The sequence below is a fragment of the Phacochoerus africanus genome, chromosome 4 (assembly GCF_016906955.1).
Source record: "Phacochoerus africanus isolate WHEZ1 chromosome 4, ROS_Pafr_v1, whole genome shotgun sequence".
Taxonomy (NCBI): domain Eukaryota; kingdom Metazoa; phylum Chordata; class Mammalia; order Artiodactyla; family Suidae; genus Phacochoerus; species Phacochoerus africanus.
Window position 1 is genome coordinate 60,883,549 of NC_062547.1, and position 20,930 is coordinate 60,904,478.

Genomic DNA, 20,930 nt, shown 5'->3' on the forward strand with positions numbered 1-20,930 from the left:
GCGGTTCCGATCGGTCGGGCCCGCCCCCGGCGGAAACAGCCGAGTGTATTCGGGTCAGGCGGGTGAAACGAGGCGGAGGCGGAGCCTGGGGACACCCGAGTGCTTCCGGAGAGAGCCGAACGTACTCCCGCGGGACTGGAGGGTACGCGGGGGGGGGGTTTGCCCTGGGATAACCGATCACTTCCGGAAATAACCGAGCACAATCGGGTCAGGTGAGCGACCCGAGCTCGGGTTGGCTAGGCTCGGCTGCTCTCAGAGAAGACCGAGCGATTCCGGAAATGGCCCGAGCAGGGGGTGGGCCTGGAGACTTCGGAAAGTTTGTCAAGAACCAAGTGTGTTCGGTCCCAAATGAGGCCCTAGGAACTTAGATCCAAAGGCACCTTCCTGAAACTGTCGAAGCATGGACATCTCCAAAGGGCGGGTGAGGTGGCCCCAAATTCAAGAAACTGCAGGTGGCGGAGATGGGGGAAGGGGCTCGCCACAGAAACCTGAGCTTTTCAGGAAACAAGCTGATGGCCCAGAAGAAGCCGGGGTTGAAATCTGGGGTCCTCACGGTAGCCCAGAGGATCCGGGAACAGCTGAATCAACTCGCCGGTAGGGATAACTAACCCAGTGCCTGCCCAGATGCGCACGCTGTTTCCGGAAATAGCCAAGACAGTCGGAATCGGGAGGCGTGGCCAAGGGTTTCCGACCCTACGGGGTACTTCGGAAGTAACCGAAGGCACTCGGGCTGGTCTGGGTTCCGAAGGGGGTGAGGAGAATTGTAGGGGACAGCCCAAACAAAGACTAATATAAAAAGGACACAGATGGTTTATTTATTGACACAGCTTCGGGGCCCCAGACGAAGCCCTGAAGGACAGAGCCTCTGGTGGGTACTCTGATGGGTACACGGAGAGGGCAGCTCAATGATGAACTCCCAGCAGCCTTCAAAACCCACTTCAAGTGACTTTGAGCCACGGGTCTGTTTTCATCCCGCCTCCACCCCACTCTTCCCTTACCCTTTTCTTGGCCCCTCATAAATCCAGACATTGGACCTCCTTTTTGTAAATGTGGGCTTTTATTCACTGTCAGCTCCGGGGTGGAAGGCGGGAGCAAGTCATGCACAGCCTTGGTCTAGCTCCAACACTAGGTGGTGCTGCATGGGTGTCTCCAGAAGGAATGCAGACTGGGCTGCAGTGCCTGGAAAGTGCCCTCACCACGTAGGACACAGAGATCTTGCTAACAACCCACAAATGGGAGAAAGGGAGGCTCTGAGGTGCCCAGAGAGAGCTGGAATCTGCTCTGACATTAGATCCAAGCTCCAGAGAGACAGAGCCTGGCTGCATGACTCTCACCAGGCAATCATGGGACAAACCTCTGCCTCTCCCCAGACCTTAGTTATTTGTCTGTAAAATAAGGATGAGAACACCACTTCTAGCCTTCTTAAGACTGGCTGAGGGAGAAGCCACGAGTAAAAGCGCTTGGCATACAGTAGGTGCTTAATAAATAGTCATTGGGATTAGCTTTGTAAACACAAGGATACCGAGGCACAGAGCTGGGAAGCCATTTTCCCAGAGCCAAATGTGAAGCCAAGATTCAAACTTTGGCCTCACTGACCCCTGGTTGGACTTTCTCACTCAAATTTCATCCCGGGGAGGCTCTGACACATGGAGGGCACCCCCCTGGGGGGGGGAGGGGTTTCAGACACATCATGGTCAAGGGTTCACCCCGGTGGGCATCAAACACAAAAAAATCTTGTCCAGGGTGGACATCCTTATGCTACCCTGAAGTACCCTTTGAGGTCTCTGCCTGCCAGGGCACCAGTGTCTGGCTGTGAAGTGGGCGACCCCTCTGCCTAAATCTGGTGAACTTCTACACATACATCAAATCCCCAGCCCACATCCCCTTAAGCCCATCGGATTGGACGCAGACTCAGGCACAGTTGGCCGAGGGATGGAGACAATGATGATGGGTAGTAGCCTTCAGAATCCAGTCCATCATCAGGACTACTTTGCTTTGCCGTGGAGGGGGAACTCTGTTTGTGGACTCTCCAAGTCACCCAAATTGGGCCTGGACAGGTAAGCTTGGCTGTAATCCTTCAAACCTGTGGGTCTTGAGTCAGGGATGGGATCAAGTAACACAAAACAACTTTAAAAGTACAGAAAAACAAGAAAACATGAACACACGTGACTTGTCCAAAGTGCTTCCTTCTCAGCCCAGGGGGCAGGGTCTACAAATGGGTCCCAGGTGCATGGAGCAGGACCTGGGCAGCCGCCTTAACAGTGGCGGCTCAGTCTGGCTATCGCTTATAAAAAGTAATAAATTAGTTGCAGGGATTTGCTGCTATTTACAATGCCACCCTGGTCTCCCATTCCTGCCCCTATGACCCCCTGATTGATCGGCTCCAGAACACAAGGGAGGAGGCACTTTCTACACCTTCCAGCAATAACTGTGATGGCTTCTCATCATCTTCCAGGTGTCACAGGCTCAGTCTCCATCCAGATGTCAATTTATGGAAAAAAACATTCCACAAAAAATGCACAGCTTCCAGGCCAGGGAGAGGCCAGGTAGGACGGATTAGTCTTTCCCAGCAGGTCCAAGGGCTCCTGGAATGGCCTCAGCCCCCTCCACGGCGATCTGCGGCACTAAGGGGGGTGGCCCTGCAGCCTCCTCAGGTGGTTCATCAAAGCTCACCTCCTGCACAGCCTCCTGCTTCTTGAAGGAGTCTCGGCGCTCAGACAGATGCAGCCGCCGCATGACCACCAGCTCAGAGTCCGGCCCGCGGCTGCGGCGCCCCAGCTCCCCGTCCAGCCGCTCACCTGTACCCAGCTTGTCAGCTGACTGGCCTCGGCGCAACCTTGGGGACCGTGCGGGTGCAGGCAGGTGGCCTGGCAGGGGCGAAGGTGAGCGGGGTGGGGGCGGAGGCACAGGCGGGCAGGCCAGTGGGGAGGGCGGGATGCTGCTGGTGGACTTGCGGCGGCCAGCTTTGGGGCGAGGTGGTCCAAGTTTGGCGGCCAGGCCATGCAAGGAGCTGGGGCGGGTATGGCCAGCGGCAGCTGGAGATGCAGGGCTGCTGGAGCTTGGGGATGCACTGGGTGGAGAGGCTGTGTCTGTGGGTAACAGGGGAGGGTCAGGGCCACCAGCCTCAATGTCCCAGCCTCCAGGTAGGGCCCTGTGACTGACTGCCAAAGCCCATATTGTTCCTTGTGGCCACCCATCATGTCTGATTTTCTCTTTGCACAGTGGCTTAGATCTGGTGAACTCCTACTCATCCATCAAAATCCTAGCTCCTAATCATTTACTTCTCACCTGATGACCCATCAAATCATTGAGCCAAAGGTATGCATCCTCTGTCCATCCATCCACGCAATAAGCCATCTACCTACTAGTTCTAGAAGTTATCCAACAAGGGCCCTGCCTCTTTACTCGTGTCCATTCCCTACCCCTAGGCCTCAGCCCCAGAGGATGCCTGGTCTGAGGAAGGCAAAGATAGCAGATATACCCAGCCTGTTGGCCAGAGGGACAGACAGCATTTGGGGTCCACAGAAGGCAGGGAGGGCTTCCTGGAAGAGTAGATCTTGGCTCTCCTCCAGGAGGCCTTTGCCGCCTCTCTTCTGGATTGCCCCAGCCATCCTCTCTCTAGCCTGATGCTAACCCAGTGGGGCTAGGGGTGTCTGTCTCTGGCTGCCGCTGACAGACTAGGGATCCTCAGGGTTGGGCCAAGCCACCATCCTTTCCTGCTCCAGAATGAGCTTCCATGCCCTCTCTGTCTCACACATCCTCCATGGCTCCCTATTGCTGCCCCCCAATTTAAGCCCAGCTCTTTGGCTTGGTCCACCCCCTCCCTACCTGCTCTCCACCAGCTTTCACATCTCTTCTCATCCTTTGCTCATGATGTTCCCTTTGCTGGGACATACCCTTCCCTGACCTCACACCTGTCTCTGACCACCAGGCTGCCTCTCAGACTGTCATACATCATGTCATCCCATCCATCCCATCCCTACTCTGCTCGCTCCTGCCCTGGGCTGACTTCCGCAGCCCTGAGCCACCCTTCTTCCCAGGGTGGCCCTGGGAGTACACCCACCTGCTGGGGCATCAGGAGCTGGGCTGCGGCAGGGCGTGGTGGGGCTGGGGGAGAGGCTGTGGGTGGGTGAGCCTGGGAGGCTCTCGCTGGATGACAGGGAATGGTGGAGGCCGGAGGAGAAGCTGCGGCTGGTGTGCAGCACGGATGACTGTTTTGAGATCTTCTTGAAGAGTGACTTCCGTCTGTGGGGGTTAGAAACCCATATTCTTCAGAAGCCCTGCCCCCGGCCAGCTGGGCCACCCAAGCATGCCACAGGTCCTGCACTAGCCCTCCCTGGCGGCCAGCCCTCCCTCCTCACCGGTCCTGTGTCTCCCGCCTTCGGCTCCGCTTGCTCCTGCGCGCCATGCGGCCCTTGGTCACATTCTTCCGTGCAGGGCCCACCTTGATGGAGGTGTTCTCCAGGGCCGTGGTCCGAAGGGCAATCTTGTTGCCACTCTGTAGGCAGGATGAGGAGGGGTGGCCTGTGTGCCTCCCATCCAATGAGCCACACCCACCCCCTCCCCAACCCATCCCTCAGAGCTGCAGATCCTATCCTCTCATTTCTTAACAAATGATCCCACCACTCATTGGGCTAAAGCTGTGTGTCACCATCTGTCCAGCCAGCCAGTGAGCCATCCACCCACCTATTGGTCCCAGGAGCTGTTCAACCGGGGACCTGCCTCCTCACTTGTGCCCACCTCCCTGCGCCCTGAAGACCCTTGGACTGAGGGAGGCAAAGATGGCACAGATACCCCCAGCCCCACAGGGTCAGGGTGGGCCAGAGTGGAGGGCCAGGAGCTGGGGCATCCAGGGGGCAGGAAGGGCTTCCTGGAGGAGTGGCTCTGAGGGATGGTATTAGGGGGCTAAAGAAGGAAGAAGCAGAGGTGAGGGGATGCAAGGGTGAATGTGGAGCAGTGTGGTCAGAACGGGAGAACCACCCAGAATCAGAGGCTGAGGTCAAGGGGTGGGGATGGAGGTCACAGGAGCAGCCTAAAGGCTGGGTGGGGAGGGGGACCTGGGGGCCCTGACGGCAAGCGGGGTGGGGAAGGGGCTGCACCTTCAGCAGCAGCTCCACGACGTCCATGTGTACCAGCCCCAGGACCGACTCCCCATTGATGTGGGTGATGAGGTCTCCGGCTCGCAGGCCCGCCTCCTGGGCGGGGCTTCCCTCCTCCACGCTCTGGGGATGGGAGTGGGGGTGGACGGCGTGGTCAGCAGCCCGGGTTCCACAGCAGGAGACTCCCACCCAGCTGAGTCAGCTGTGGGCCCCCCAGCAAGCTGCTGCCTTTCATACTGCCTGGTTCCCCAGACCTCGAGGGCTGATCAGACAGTGAACAGTGGGGAGGGGTCAGGCCCTGGGCTAAGGGAGGGAAGACAGTGCACCCATTGTGCAGGAGCTTCGTGCCCACTTGGGGTCTCCATCCCTCTTTTTTATTTATTTTTTTTGCTTTTTCGGGGCCACATCTGCAGCATATGGAAGTTCCTAGGATAGGGGTCAAACCAGAGCTGCCTACCTACACCCCAGCCATAGCAACACAGGATCCCCAGCTGAGTCTGCGACCTACACCACAGCTCACTCCAACACCAGATCCTCAACCCACTGAGCAAGGCCAGGGATCAAACCCACATCCTCATGGATCCTAGCTGGGTTCGCTATTGCTGAGCCATGACGGGAACTCCTCTATCCTCTTGCCCAGTCCCCTCCGCATAACTGACAAGGACCATAAAGACCTAGGTGGCATCAGTTCCTTGTCCTGGGCTCCAAAACCTCACAGGCGATGCATACTTGCTTGCTTTCTAAGACTAAAAAATGCAGCTCTGAAAGGGAAGTGCCTCGCCAGGGCAGAGCTGGACTCAAAAACCAGGTCCAGCTGTTCCTGCCCAGCCCGAGACCAACTCACCCACACCACGTGGTGCACAGTGTAGACATCACTGTCGCCCATGTAGACTCGGATTGCCCGCAGGCTGAAGCCATACTTCTTGCCCGAGCTGTGGATGACAATAGGGGGCCGCAGGCTGCCACACACGGGGGAAGGGTCTCGGCTGGGAGAGGAGTCACGGGACGACGGGTTCGAGGACAGCGAGCGTGGGGACAGGGGACTCATGAGGGGGCCGCCACTGCCGTCATCTGTAGGGATGAGATTCAGAGAGGGGGTCACTCTCTGGGGGGGTCCCTCACCAGGCACTTTTCCAACTCCTTCCATTCTGGTTGCTTTGCTGCTGCTCCAATGCCCCAAATACCCTCCCTTTCCCTCCAGGCCTTTGCACACCCAATGACCACTGGCAGGAATGCCAGTCCAGTGCCCTGGCTGCTTCCCCTCTCCTGAGGCTCAGTCACTAACAGCAGCCCCAACATCACGGAGAGGGATCCCCTCCAGTTCCCACTGGCCAAAGCAGCCCCCACCCTGTGGTGAAAATAGATGGGGACAGACAAGCAAAGACAAGGCTGGGCCGTGGGTGTTACCTGCCGTGATAATGAGCGACAGGGCGGACACGGAGGCTGATTTGGGCACGCGGCCCCCACTGGGGGAGGTCCTGGATTTCTCAGGGGCTGAGTCTCTTGGGCCCCCAAGGCGGCGGCCCCGACCGGCGTCCAGGGCCCGTGGCGTGGAGTGTCGTGCGCCAGTGCTGTTGCTTCGTAGGCGCGCGTGGCTGAGGGCTGCTGTGTCAGCTAGGAGGGGTCGGCAAAGTCAGGGGGTCAGCCCGGCCCTCCCATCTCACCACTTGGCCCCTCTGCTCTCAGGAGGCAAACTCCCTTCCTCCCTGGTTGGTGTGTACACAGGCTACCCTCCTGGCCTTTGTTCAGGCAATTCCCTCTTCTTTCACTGCTCTCCCTGGGTAGCTCCACTCTTAAAGCCTTCTCTTTCAAGAAACCTTCCCTTCACCCCGGTTGGACCCCTAACTCCCACTCCTGGAGTGTCCCGGTTCAATTCCTCTTTCCTGTCCTGATCCAGTGAAGCTGGGGTAGCACCCGTAGACTAACTGAGGCCTTTGTTAGACAAGTGAATGTGCTTGCTGGAGAACTCCTACTCATCCTTCAAAACCCATCCCAAACAGTTCCTCCTATGGGAAACCTGACATGATATTGCCCCTGCCATCCTGGACTTCACCTACCAGAAAGGCTGGAAGAGGGCTTAGGCATCACGGGGGTGGCTGCTGGGGGTGGGTCAGGCTCCCCTAGAATGAAGATGGGCCTTTTGGCCACAGGGGCTGGGCCGGCTCCCTCATCCTCTGATGAGAAGGCAAACTTGGGCATTGTATCCAGGCTGATGGTGCTCAGGAGAGATGGGCTAGGGCCCCGCTCAGGCTGGGAGGAGGATGAGTGGCAGGAGGAACCGGAGGACGTGCAGGACCTCAGCCTGTAGCAGGGCAGAGCCAGAGTCATACTTTTCCACCCAAGGACACCCAATCTCCCCAGAGGCGATCTTAACTCCTGGCCTAGGGTCAAAGATGAGTTCCCTCTGCCTACTCCATCCTCTGTGACTGCCCAGAGAACTCCCATTCATCTTTTAAAACCCAGCTTCCAATGCCCACCCTCTAGCAGACCCTGATTTTTTTCTGTTGAGTCTAGACTTTGAAAGATGAACAGGATTTAATTAGCAAAAAGGAAACAATACAAGCAGAAGCCTAGCAGTGTATGGTTTACAACTGCTTTACATTTGGAGTGGTTAGGAATGCAAAACCAAAGGGAGTGATGATAAGGGCCAGGCTGGCAGGGGACTGACAGGGTGGTTAATATGTTTGACCCTTTTCTCCTGGGCCCCTGGGAAGCTCTTCCCAATGTTAGAGTTTGTGGCTCCAACTCCCAGCAGGTTTGGAAGCTGGATCTACTTATATCCCCACCCCTGGCCAGCCCACCTACCGGACCTCGGTGCTCAGCTGGCGCCCATAGTCCCCCTCGCTGCTCCGATCCCACCCTTCTTCCTGATCCTCACTGAAGCTTCGTTCCGCAAAGGTTGGGGTGGGCTGGGCAGCCAAGAACTCAGAGCTGCTGTAGACCTGGGAAGCAATTAGAGATAACAGTAACAACGACTGTATCTGTGGGGACAGCTTAGTTGAGTGCTTCCCACATGCCCTATGCTTTCCTGAGTCACTTCCTCAAATCCTTACTCACCACCACTCTAAAGACATAGAGTCTTGGAGTTCCCGTCGTGGCACAGTGGTTAACGAGTCCGGCTAGGAACCATGAGGTTGTGGGTTTGATCCCTGCCCTTGCTCAGTGGGTTGGGGATCCGGCATTGCTGTGAGCTGTGGTGTAGGTTGCAGATGCGGCTCGGATCCCGCGTTGCTGTGGCTCTGGCGTAGGCCGGTGGCTACAGCTCTGATTAAACCCCTAGCCTGGGAACCTCCATATGCTGCAGGAGCGGCCCTAGAAAAAGGCAACAAGACAAAAAAAAAAAAAAAGATATAGAGTCTTTAGTCCACTGTATAGGTGAAGACACTGAGGCTCCAAGGGGCCTGGTTACCAAGTGAGCCACAGCTGGGGTTTCCTGCCCAGGCCCACAAGCAGTGCAAGTTTTTTGATCAAAGGAAGGAACTTCAGCTAGTGAGGCTAGAAAATAACACCCAGCATAGCAGGTCTATTTACAATTGCCCCAAAGTGGAATCAATCCAAATGTTCATCAACTGAGGAATGGATAAACAAAATGTGGTCCAATTATACAATGGAATATCACTCAGCCATAACAAAGAATGAAGCACTGACACATGCTACCATGTGTGCCAACCTTAAGGAGCCAGACACAAAAGCCCACATAGTGCATGATTCTTTTTTTTTTTTTTTGCCTTTCTTTCTTAGGGCTGCACCTGTGGCATATGAAAGTTCCCAGGCCAGAGGTCGAATCAGAGATGCAGCTGCCAGCCTACGCCGCAGCCACAGCAATATGGTATCTGAGCTGTGTCTGTGACCTACACCACAGCTCATGGCAACACTGGATCCTTAACCCACTGAGTGAGGTCAGGGATTGAACCTGCATCCTCATGGATACTAGTCAGGGTTGTTACCACTGAGGAACTCCTGTATGATTCTACGTATGTGAAATGTCCGGAACAGGGAAATACATAGAGAAAGAAAGCAGATTAATGGTTGCCAGGGGTGGGGGAGGGGGAAATGAAGTGTGACTACAGATGGATACAAGATTTCCCTTTGGGGTGACAGAAGTGAACTAGATAGAGGTGATGGTTGCACAACACTGAACTGTCACTGTACAGTTTAAAATGGCTAAAATATCTCACACTAAGTGAAATAAGTCAGAAAGAGAAAGACAAATACCATGTGATATCACTTATTTGTGGAATGTAAAATGTGGCACAAAAGAACCTATCTACAGAACTTCCATATGACCCCACAATCCCACTCTTGGGCATGTATCCGGATAAAACTCTACTTAAAAGAGACACATGCACCCGCATGTTCATTGCAGCACTATTCACAATAGCCAGGACATGGAAACAACCAAAATGTCCATCAACAGATGATTGGATTCGGAAGATGTGGTATATATACACAATGGAATACTACTCAGCCATAAAAAAAGAATGACATAATGCCATTTTCAGCAACATGGATGGAACTAGAGAATCTCATCCTGAGTGAAATGAGCCAGAAAGACAAAGACAAATACCATATGATATCACTTATAACTAGAATCTAATATCCAGCACAAATGACCATCTCCACAGAAAAGAAAATCATGGACTTGGAGAAAAGACTTGTGGCTGCCTGATGGGAGAGGGAGGGAGTGGGAGGGATCGGGAGCTTGGGGTTATCAGACACAACTTAGAATAGATTTACAAGGAGATCCTGCTGAGTAGCATTAGAACTATGTCTAGATTCTCATGTTGCAACAGAACAAAGGGTGGGGGGAAAAATGTAATGTATATTACTTGATCCCCTTGCTGTACAGTGGGAAAAAAAATTTAAAAAAATGCTAATAAAAAGGGGAAAAAAAAAAAAAAAGAACCTATCTACAGGAGTTCCCGTCATGGTGCAGCAGAAACAAATCTGACTAGGAACCATGAGGTTGCAGGTTTGATCCCTGGCCTTGCTCAGTGGGTTAAGGATCTGGCATTGTGGTGGGTTGTGGTGTAGGTTGCAGACGAGACTCAGATCCTGCATTGCTGTGGCTCTGGTGTAGGCCGGTAACTACAGGTCTGATTCAGCTCCTAGCCTGGAACCTCCATATGCCATGGGTGCGGCCCTAAAAGGCCAAAAAAAAAAAAAAAAGAAAAAGAAAAAAGAAACTATCTACAGAATAGAAACAGACTGAGGAGTGAGTTCCCGTCGTGGCTCAGTGGAAACGAATCTGACTAGCATCCATGAGGATGCAAGTTCTGATCCCTGGCCTCGCTCAGGGGGTTAAAGATCCAGCGTTCCCATGAGCTGTGGTGTAGGTCACAGATGCAGCTTGGATGTGGCATTGTGGCTGTGGCATAGGCCAGTGGCTACAGTTCCAATTTGACCCCTAGCCTGGGAACCTCCATATGCCGTGGGTATGGCCCTAGAAAAGACAAAAAGACAAAAAAAAAAAAAAAAAAGGAAAAGAATAGAAACAGACTCACAGACTTAGAGAACAGACTTGTGGTTGCCAAGGGGGAGGGTGGGGGATGGCCAGGGAGTTTGGGGTTAGTAGATGCAAACTATTACACTTAGAATGGATAAGCAGTGAGGTCCTACTGCACAGCACAGGGAACTATATCTGGTCTCTTGGGATAGAACATAATAGAAGATAACATGAAAAAAATAATGTATATATATGTAAGACTGGGTCACTTTGCTATATAGCAGAAATTGCTAACACTGTTAATGAACTGTACTTTAAAGAATTTTTTCAAAAGACTAAAATAGCATATTCTATTTTTTTTTTTTTGTCTTTTTGCCTTTTTCTTGAGCTGCTCCTGTAGCATATGGAGGTTCCAAGGCTAGGGTCTAATCGGAGCTGTAGCCACCAGCCTACGCCAGAGCCACAGCAACGCGGGATCCGAGCCGCATCTGCCACCTACACCACAGTTCATGTCAATGCCGGATCCTTAATTCACTAAGCAAGGCCAGGGACCGAACCCGCAACCTCATGGTTCCTAGTTGGATTCGTTAACCACTGTGCCATGATGGGAACTCCTTAAAATAGCGTATTTTATGCTATATGTATTTTACTACAATAAAACAAATGTTAAAAAAAAAAAAAACCCTCAAAACAAGCACCTTGCCCTATTTCCTGAGCCCTAGCTGCATCTAGAGCCCCAGGCTCACCTTGCTAAAGCGGTGGGAACAGGAAGAGAACTGGGGGATCTCCGTGGATGACTCCTCGTCGTTGGTCTCATCGTCCTCAGAGCCCAGGTGGCGGTAACGCTCTGAGCGCGCTGTGGGAGGGAAAGGCATAGAAGGTGGGTACAAGGGCTGTGGGGAGGGGGGTCCCAGGCGGGGAGACACTGTCAGGGCAAAGACATTGAGGTGGGACCATGCCTGATATGTTTAAGGACCAGAGGAAGCAGAGTTAGTATCCAGGAATAAATTCCAGTTGTGGGAGTTCCCACTATGGCTCAGTGGATTAAGAACCCAACCATAGTGTCCATGAGGATGTGGGTTCAATCCGTGGTCTCGTTCAGTGGGTTGAGGATCTGCTGGTACTGTGGCTGTGGTGTAGGCCCCAACCTCAGCTTTGACTTGATCCCTAGCCTGGGAACATCCATTTGCTGCAAAGGTGGCCGTAAAAAGACAAAAAAAAAAAAAAAAAAATCCCAGTTGCATCCCTAAAAGCTATGGGACCAGGGATGGGAATTCTTGTGTCTGAGCCTCAGTTTCTTCCTTTTTGAGATGGGCTGCCCCAAATTGGGTAAAATTGTGCCTCTCAAACATAAAGGATGTTTCTCATTTTACAGAAAAGGAAACAGATGCTCAGAGAGGACCTCTGACATGCTCCACATCACACATTGAGTTCCAGAGTAGGCCCTGGAAGCCAAGGGCATTTAGTCTGTTTGGCCAGAGCCCCAACTGGGGAGAGGGAGATTTGTTTAGGTCCCCCAAAATGCTCAAGTGGACCCCCTCTGCCAAAGCTGAGCAAGGCATGCCACCTTCCTTTATGACGGGCCGCAGTCCATGCCGGGGTGGACATTCAGGAGGCTAACCTGCTGGGCATCCCATGCAAGAGTCTGCCACACTCAGTGCCTTGGTTTCCTCTCCTGTAACCCAAGGCGGTGCTGTAAACTCCTGAGCTCAGATGCACAGGAAATCCCCGTCTGGGCAGCCAGCAGACGTGCCCCAGCTTCTTGGAAAGCTCAGCAAGTCAGAAGCTCCAGGCCCAGGGCAAGATGCCAAGCTGGGGCGGAGACTTTGGCAGACACGTCCTCCCTGCCCCGGGGGATTGTAGGACAGCAGAGCCGGCCTCCTGGACCCCCACTTACTGTCGAAATAGCTCGTGTCATCCTCGGCCTCAAGCTGTGGCACGAACTCGGCTTTGTGTCGCAGAAGCCCCGCCCAGTCCAGGGTCCAGAAGAAGGGGTGCTGCTTTACTTCGTGGGTGCCACCTGCAGACATGCCCCGCTGAGCCCTGTGGGTCCCCACCCCCAACTCCCCTGAGGTCAATTATGAACCCAAACTTGGCCAACATAGAGCCACAAAGATGGGAGGAGAAAGCAGCCATCATTTAAGAGCTCAGGGAGGGGACAAGTTGGGGATAGAACGCAGGCCCTGCTCTTCCCACTGCAGGATCCTGAGATCCAACCATCTGGAGAACCCTTAGGAGGGCCTCCTTCCTGGGCCTTTTCACACATTTCTATCCCATGGAGCAGAACTGACCAGCTGAAGAAATCCTGTTCTTCAACCTCAGCCCCCATGGTCCTCTCCAGTTACCAGGCTTCATTCCTGAACATGATCCATAGCAGCCATGTAATGGGTGGCTGCATGAGTATCAATTAATCCCTTAATTTCTAACTAGGTGGCTAGGGAAACTTGGAAAGTGAGACCCGCTAGGCTGGGTCTTTGGGGATCTTAGGATACAGCCATGGTGACTCGGAAGGGTCACATACATAGCCTCAGTGACCCTTGTCTGCCCCAGACCAAAGTCTCCTGGCAAGCTCCTATGCATCCTTCAAAACCCCATCTCTAAATCCTCCAGGAGTTCCCATCGTGGCTCAGTGGGTAACAAATCTGACTAGGAACTATGAGGTTGTGGGTTCGATCCCTGGCCTTGGTCAGTGGGTTAAAGATCTGGCATTGCCAAGAGCTGTGGTGTAGGTTGCAGACGTGGCTCGGATCTGGTGTTGCTGTGGCTCTGGCATAGGCCGATGGCTACAGCTCCGATTAGACCCCTAGCCTGGAAACTTCCATATGCTGCGGGTGCGGCCCTAGAAAAGACAAAAAAATAAAAATAAAAAATAAATAAAATAAATAAATAGGAGTTCCCGTTGTGGCGCAGTGGTTAACGAATCCGACTAGGAACCATGAGGTTGCGGGTTCAGTCCCTGCCCTTGCTCAGTGGGTTAACGATCCGGTGTTGCCGTGAGCTGTGGTGTAGGTTGCAGACACGGCTCGGATCTCACGTTGCTGTGGCTCTGGCATAGGCCAGTGGCTACAGCTCCGATTCAACCCCTAGCCTGGGAATCTCCATATGCCGCGGGAGTGGCCCAAAGAAATAGCAAAAAGACAAAAAAAAAAAAAATTTAAAAAATAAATAAATAAATAAATAAAATCCTCTGCCTCCATGCAGCCTCTCAAATAGAACTCTTGTTTACCCCAATCCTCATCCCATCCACCTGGGCCCTACCCCCACCTACATACCAGTGCCCAGACGGTCCAGCGGGCTCTGCCGAAGCAGTCTGGTGATAAGGTCCTGGGCATCAGCTGGAAGGGCCTCGTCCCCCTCTGGCCACATGATCTCATCTAAAATGACAGGAGGGAGTGAGGGGGTGGGGACAGACCTTCCTAGCACCTCCCATCACCTCTCCTCCCTCACTGCAGCTCCAAGTCATCAGCCTCCCCTGTTCCTTTTGCATACGCGCAGCCTTTGCTTTCGCCCTCTGCCAGGAGCACCTTCCCCTCTGCCATCAGGGTGGCTCCCTCCACCCCTCACACCTGCCACCCTGTCTCCTTCTTGATTCTTTTCTTCTTTGTCACCTTTTTGCCCGATTGCTCCATAACTTGCTGATTTCTCTCTGTTATCATCTTGCCCTTGGCTGTGTCCCCAGTGTCCAGCTGGGGCTGGGCACACCATAGATGCCCAATCCATACGTGAGGCTGCTCCCCTCCCTGGCACAGGTAGGGGAATGGCTGCCCCAGAGCCCTGGTGGGACCAAGACTTAAACCTGGGGCCGTGATTTGGGGGGGCGGGGGAAACGCACCACTGACCACCTGGCCAAAGAGCTCCTCGGGGGTATCTCCAAAGAATGGCACACAGCCCACCAGGAATTCGTAGAGGACGACGCCCATGGCCCACCAGTCCACTGGCTTCCCGTAGCCCTGGCGGAAGATCACCTCGGGGGCAATGTACTCAGGCGTCCCACACACCTGGGCCAGGTGAGACAGGAAACTGAGGATGGCTCCCAGCCATGGAGGAAAGGGTGGAGAGAATTATGGGGGCAATTTATTTTCTTCTAGGTCTCCCCACGTCCCAAGGCTGAGCTCCAGGCAGAGGGTGGCAGCCTGTCCACACACCTGCTTGTCCACGAACTCCCGAGTGTCCTTCTCGATGTGGCCCTCGTAGAGGTTGGTGGCCATGCTCATGAGCCCGATCTTAGACAGGCCGAAGTCAGTGAGCTTGATGTGGCCAAGAGAGGTGATGAGCAGGCTGTGGGAAGGCGGGTGTTGCACTCAAGGCTGGGGGGCCCAAAGTGCTTGGCTGCTACTGCCCACTCCCCTCCCGCCACCCCATAACTCAGTTCCACCCCCAGCAGCCCGACCCCTCCATGCAGCAGAAAGCACTTCCTGGAGTTCCCTGGTGGCTCAGTGGGTTAAGGATCTGGCATTGTCACTACTATGGCTTGGGTCACTGATGTGGCGTGGGTTCCACCACTGGCCTGGGAACTTCTGCACACTGTGGGAGCAGCAAAAAAAAAAAAAGAAAGAAAAGAAAGAAAAAGAGAAGAAAGCACTTCCTGTGCATGGCCACACTATCAAAAGAACCAATGGGTCTCGAAGTATTGCAAATCTGGCAAATGTCTCCGTGCACCAACTGGGTGCACCTGGTGTCGCTGTTGAGCACCTACTGTGTACTCCACTGTGCAAAACTAGTTCCTGAGAATCACAGCATCTCTACCTCGGGCATTAAGACATCTCTCTTGAACCCCTCCCGGGGGGATTTACAGCATAATTTTGTACATGTGTCCATTAGTTTAACAAACTAAATACTTTTGCAAGCACCTACTATTTATGTCCCATTGAAAAATGAACATGTCAAAAAAAAAAAAAAGAAAAAAAGAAAAATGAACATGTCTTTAGCACCTGCTACTATGTACAGAAACATTTGTGCCCCTTATGCCTCTTATGAGTGCAGCAGTATTTTTTTTTTTTTTTTTTGCTTTTTAGGGCTGCATATGGAGGTTCCCAAGCTAGGGGTCAAATTGGAGCTACAGCCACCACAGCTCATAGCAACGCCAGATCCTTAACCCACCGAGTGAGGCCAGGGATCAAACCCACAACCTCAAGGTTCCTGGTTGGATTCATTTCCACTGAGCCATGACAGGAACTTGGAAGTTCTCTTGTGGTGCAGTGGGTTAAGGATCCAGTATTGCCACAGTTGCAGCTCAGGTTCAATCCCTGGCCCAGGAACTTCCACATGCTGAGGGTGCAACCAAAAAGAAAACCTTGCATGCTTACCATGTATGCTGCTGTCCACATTTTCTTGCAAGCTTAAACATATAAACATTTTAAGTGACAAAATAATATGCACCATCTTTATAAAGTCACATTTTCATATCCCTCCTAGGTACATCTATCGTTTAAAAATAAATTTCTGGAGAATTCATGGTGTGTACCCAAGGTGTTTGACAGGACAGCCTACACCTCAGCCACAGCAACACCAGATCCGAGCCGTGTCTGCGACCTATACCACAGCTCATGGCAATGCCGGATCCTCAACCCACTGAGTGAGACCAGGGATCGAACCTACAACCTATGGTTCCTAGTCGGATTCATTTCTGCTGCACCATGATGGGAACTCCCCTATTTTATTTTTCATAAATTTTATTGGAATATAGTTGACTTACAATGTTGTGTCAGTTGAAGAGCCATTTATTTTGTATCTACTGTGTACCTGACTCTAGAAAGAAACAATTTGGTGCACCCATTCTGTGCCTCTGGTGTTTTTCAAAAACAGGGACATTTCCTGAACTACTGTCTACAACAGCTGTGGAAAAAACACTTTGGCGTAGCTACCAGGTAAGCCAACAACTTCTGCAGCATGTGGAAGTTCCTAGGCCTAGGATTGAACCTGTGCCACAGCAGTGACCCAAACCACAGCAGTGACAATGCTGGATCCTTAACTCATGGAGCCACCAGGGACTCCAAAAAGGATCATTTCTTGCATACACTGACTCCATTTGATTTTTTTTTTTTTTGTCTTTTTGCCATTTCCTTGGGCAGGTCCTGCGGCATATGGAGGTTCCCAGGTTAGGGGTCTAATTGGAGCTGTAGCCACCAGCCTATGCCAGAGCCACAGCAACTTGGGATCCGAGCCACGTCTGCAACCTACACCACAGCTCACGGCAACGTCGGATTCCCAACCCACTGAGCAAGGCCAGGGATCGAACCTGTAACCTCGTGGTTCCTAGTCAGATTCGTTAACCACTGAGCCACGACGGGACCTCCAACTCCATTTGATATTTTAAAATTTGTTTCCTTGGAGTTCTTGCGGTAGTGCAGTGGGTTAAGGATCTGGTGTTGCCACATCTGGGTACAGCAGTACCACAGATTTGATCCCTGGCCTGGGAACTTTCAGATGCTGAGAGTGTGCAGCCGAAACCAAAAAAGAAAACATTGAAAAAAAAAGAAGTGGGAATATAGGGAATTCCTGTTGTGGCTCAGTGGATTAAAAACCTGACTAGTATCCATGAGGATGCAGGTTTAATCCCCGGCCTCATTTAGTGGGTTAAGGATCCAGTGTTGCCACAAGCTGTGGCACAGGCTGCAGATGCAGCTCAGGTATGGCGTCACTGTGGCTGTGGCGTAGGCCTGAGAACTTCCATATGCTGCAGGTGCGGCCCTGAAATAAAGAAAAAAAATGGGAGTTCCCGTCGTGGCGCAGTGGTTAACGAATCCTACTAGGAACCATGAGGTTGTGGGTTCGATCCCTGCCCTTGCTCAGTGGGTTAAGGATCCGGCGTTGCTGTGAGCTGTGGTGTAGGTTGCAGACATGGCTCGGATCCCGCGTTGCTGTGGCTGTGGTGTAGGCCAGCGGCTACAGCTCCGATTCAGCCCCTAGCTTGAGAACCTCCACATGCTGTGGGTGTGGCCCTAAAAAGACAAAAAATAAAAATAAAAAATAAATTAAAAAATAAAATGTATTGGACTTCCTATTGGGGCACAGCAGAAACCATCTGACTAGGAACCTTGAGGTTTCAGGTTCGATCCCTGGCCTTGCTCAGTGGGTTAAGGATCCGGCGTTGCCGTGAGCTGTGGTATAGGTTACAGGTGTGGCTCGGATCCCAAGTTGCTGTTGCTGTGGCTGTGGTGCAGGTGGGCAGCAATAGCTCCAATTTGACCCCTAGCCTGGGAACCTCCATATGCTGTGGGTGCAGCCCTAAAAAGCAAAATAAATAAATAAAAATAAATAAATAAATAAAATAAATAAATAAAATAAAATAAAGAGGTAGGGTCATTGCAGAGGTGATTAGCTGAGGTCATACTGGAGTATGGTGGCCCCTAATTCCAATATGACTGGTGTCATTAAAAAAAAGGGGGAAATTTGGGAGTTCCTGTTGTGGCTCAGTGGAAATGAATCTGACTAGCATCCATGAGGATGCAGGTTCAATTCTTGGCCTCACTCAGTGGGTTAAGGATCTGACGTTGCCATGAGCTATGGTGTAGGTCACAGACGCAGCTCGGATCTGGCATTGTTATGGCTGTGGTGTAGGCCGGCAGCTGCAGCTCCGATTCGACCTGTAGCTTGGGAACCTCCATGTGCCGCCAGTGCAGCCCTAAAAAGCAAAAAAAAAAAGGAGGGTAATTTGGACACAGGCGATACTTCATGTGAAGATAAGGCTTATGCTGCCACAGCCTAGGAACTACAGGAGGGAGAGAGGCCTGGAACAGATCCTCCCCTGGCCACCTTCAGAGGGTGCACAGCCCTACCCACACCTTGATCTTGAACTTCTGGGCTCCAGAACTGTGAGAATAAATTTCTGTTTAAGCCCCCTAGTCTGTGGTACTTTGTTATGGCAGCCCTAGCAAACTAAGGCACCTTCTTCTGACCGGGTTGTATTTGAAATTTTCCAAAGTGAAAAGTAAAAAATATCTTTCTCAGGCACCTATTGTGTGGACCTATCCCTCCCTGAACGCTCTGGGTCTGGGCACCTTCCCACGTTGTTTTGACAAGGGTGGTAAGCTTGGGAGGGGCAGGTCCTGCCTTGGGGACACTTGGAAGACCCTACTCCAGGATGAACCCCCAAAGGCCTGATGGGCACAAAGCAGCCTTAGAGCATCGAGCACAGAGGCCCTACCAACACCTTGATCTTGAACTTCTGGCCTCCAGAACTGTGAGGATAAGTTTCTGTTTAAGCCCCCTGGTCTGTGGTACTTTGATACAGTGGGTGACAACTATACATCTGCTTTGTTTTCTCAGCTACTTGCAAACTACAAGATACCCTGAAAGCATGCCGGGCTCTTTTTTTTGGTCTTTTAGGGCCACACCCGTGACGTATGGAGGTTCCCAGGCTAGGGGTTGAATCAGAGCTGAAGCTGTGATTCCACAGCCATAGCGACACCAGATCCGAGCCACGTCCGCAACCTATACCACAGCTCACAGCAACACCGGATCCTTAACCCACTAAGAGTGGCCAAGGATCGAACCTGCATCCTCATGGATACTAGTCAGATTCAATTCCACTCAGCCACAATGGGAACTCCCATGCTGGGCTCTTAAGGTTTATGTTCATACCTCCACATGGCAAACACCTCCATCAGAGAAATGGACACCTGTCCCTGGCACACAGTGTGCTCAATGCATGCTGATCTCAAAATAAAAACTTTCTAAATAAAGACAGTTGAAATATTTGGGGCCTGATACACAGTCATTGCCTAATAACTGTTGATCTGATCACCTTTATATAGCTGGTACCCAATGATACATAACAGTTACAAAATGTGCTTGGAGTTCCTATCGTGGCAGAGTGGAAACGAATCTGACTAGGAACCATGCGGTTGAGGGGATTCCTGGCCTCACTGAGTGGGTTAAAGATCTGGCGTTGCTGTGAGCTGTGGTGTAGGTTGCAGATGCAGCTTGGATCCTGCGTTGCTGTGGCTGTGGCATAGGCTGGCAGCTATGGCTCCAACTGGATCCCTAGCCTGGGAACCTCCATATGCTAAGGGTGCAGCCCTTAAAAAAAAAAAAAAAAAAAGTGCTTTATAGGAGTTTCTGCTGTTGGGCAGTGGGTTAAGGATCTGGTGTTGTCTCTGCAGCAGTTTGGGTCACTGCTGAGGCAGAGATTCCATCCCCAGCCCAGAGAAGTGGGTCAAGGATTTGGCATTGCTACAGCTGTGGTGTGGCTCAAAGTTGCGGCTCAGATTTGATCCCTGGCCTGAGAACTTCCATATGCCAAGGGTGTGGCAAAAAAATGTACTTTTAATCTCAAAAGGGTCATCAGTGTGTGAGGAGTTAGTTTTACCACTGTCTAGGTTCCTTAAAATGGTGAGCACAGGAGTTCCTGCCGTGGCTCAGTGGCTAATGAATCTGACTAGGAACCATGAGGTTGAGGGTTCAATCCCTGACCTTGCTCAGTCGGTTGGGGATCCGGCATTGCCGAGAGCTGTGGTGTAAGTTGCAGACGTGGCTTGGATGCCGTGTTGCTGTGGCTCTGGCGTAGGCTGGTGGCTACAGCGCCAATTAGATCCCTAGCCTGGGAACTTCCACATGCCGTGGGTGTGGCCCCAGAAAAAAAACCAAAAAAAAAAAAAAAAAAGGTGAGCACAGGCTCAGGTATACAGTAGATGCCAAATGCATATGCTTTGATTTCTCAGCCGCTTGTAAACTACAAGATGCCCAAAAACATGCAGACTCAATGCTTATGTCCATACCTCCACATGGCAAGTACCTGAGAAACTTGCACTTCTTGCCTGGTATCCAGAAGGACTTGATATAACAGCGGGCCTATTCTCTGTACACAGTAGGTGCTCAATTAATGCAGGGGGTGAGTACTTTGAAAATTATGTAGGGGTTACAAAGCATGAGGGGTTATTCAACTCACACTTGTGTTTTCCACCCACCCACAGAGGACATGCACCCAGTAGGTGCTTACTAGAGGCTAGGATGAAATAAACACCCCAACACCCTCCTTTTTCCCTGCACTAATACATAGTAGGTGCTCAGGGCATGCATAGTCCCTTTCTTCACATATCAATTTTTCCAAAGCTGGTGTCTCATAAGTGCATGTTCACTTCCCTTGTGTGGCAGCAGCTCTCTGAGTACCTGGTCCCCTCCCTCGTCCAGTCTGTGCATCCTCTTTGCCTGGCAGCGCCTCCATACGTGCACTGTCCTTTCCCTGCACTTAGCAGGCGCCTCTAAGTACCTACTTTCCTCTGTACACAACAGGTGCTCAACATTGCCAAGATCCTTGCCTTCAGTCAGCAAGGGCCCCAAGATGCCAGCAGAATCCAGATGGGGGTGCTCCTGAGCAGCTCCTGGCCCAAGCAGAGGCCCCGCCCCCAGGCCGCTCTGAGCCCCGCCCCCAAGGCCCCGCCCGC

General features: G+C 52.2%; 1 protein-coding gene across 19 annotated transcripts in view; it reads right to left on the reverse strand.

Annotated features, from left to right (window-relative positions):
- Positions 1-792: 792 nt before the first annotated feature.
- MAST3 (microtubule associated serine/threonine kinase 3) overlaps positions 793-20,930 on the reverse strand; it is a 46,394-nt gene continuing 26,256 nt past the window's right edge. For 18 of the 19 annotated variants that reach the window (XM_047776506.1, XM_047776500.1, XM_047776503.1 and 15 more), the window contains 13 exons: positions 14,691-14,823; positions 14,378-14,543; positions 13,818-13,919; positions 12,443-12,565; positions 11,292-11,401; positions 7,905-8,041; positions 7,157-7,401; positions 6,507-6,713; positions 5,944-6,170; positions 5,100-5,222; positions 4,362-4,498; positions 4,064-4,245; positions 793-3,089 (listed from right to left, as the gene is read on the reverse strand). In XM_047776506.1, coding sequence (XP_047632462.1) covers positions 2,557-3,089; positions 4,064-4,245; positions 4,362-4,498; positions 5,100-5,222; positions 5,944-6,170; positions 6,507-6,713; positions 7,157-7,401; positions 7,905-8,041; positions 11,292-11,401; positions 12,443-12,565; positions 13,818-13,919; positions 14,378-14,543; positions 14,691-14,823 — 2,425 coding nt within the window. In that variant the 3' untranslated portion in view covers positions 793-2,556. The remainder of the gene's footprint in view (positions 3,090-4,063; positions 4,246-4,361; positions 4,499-5,099; positions 5,223-5,943; positions 6,171-6,506; positions 6,714-7,156; positions 7,402-7,904; positions 8,042-11,291; positions 11,402-12,442; positions 12,566-13,817; positions 13,920-14,377; positions 14,544-14,690; positions 14,824-20,930) is intronic. The other variant, XM_047776504.1, reaches the window with a different exon arrangement.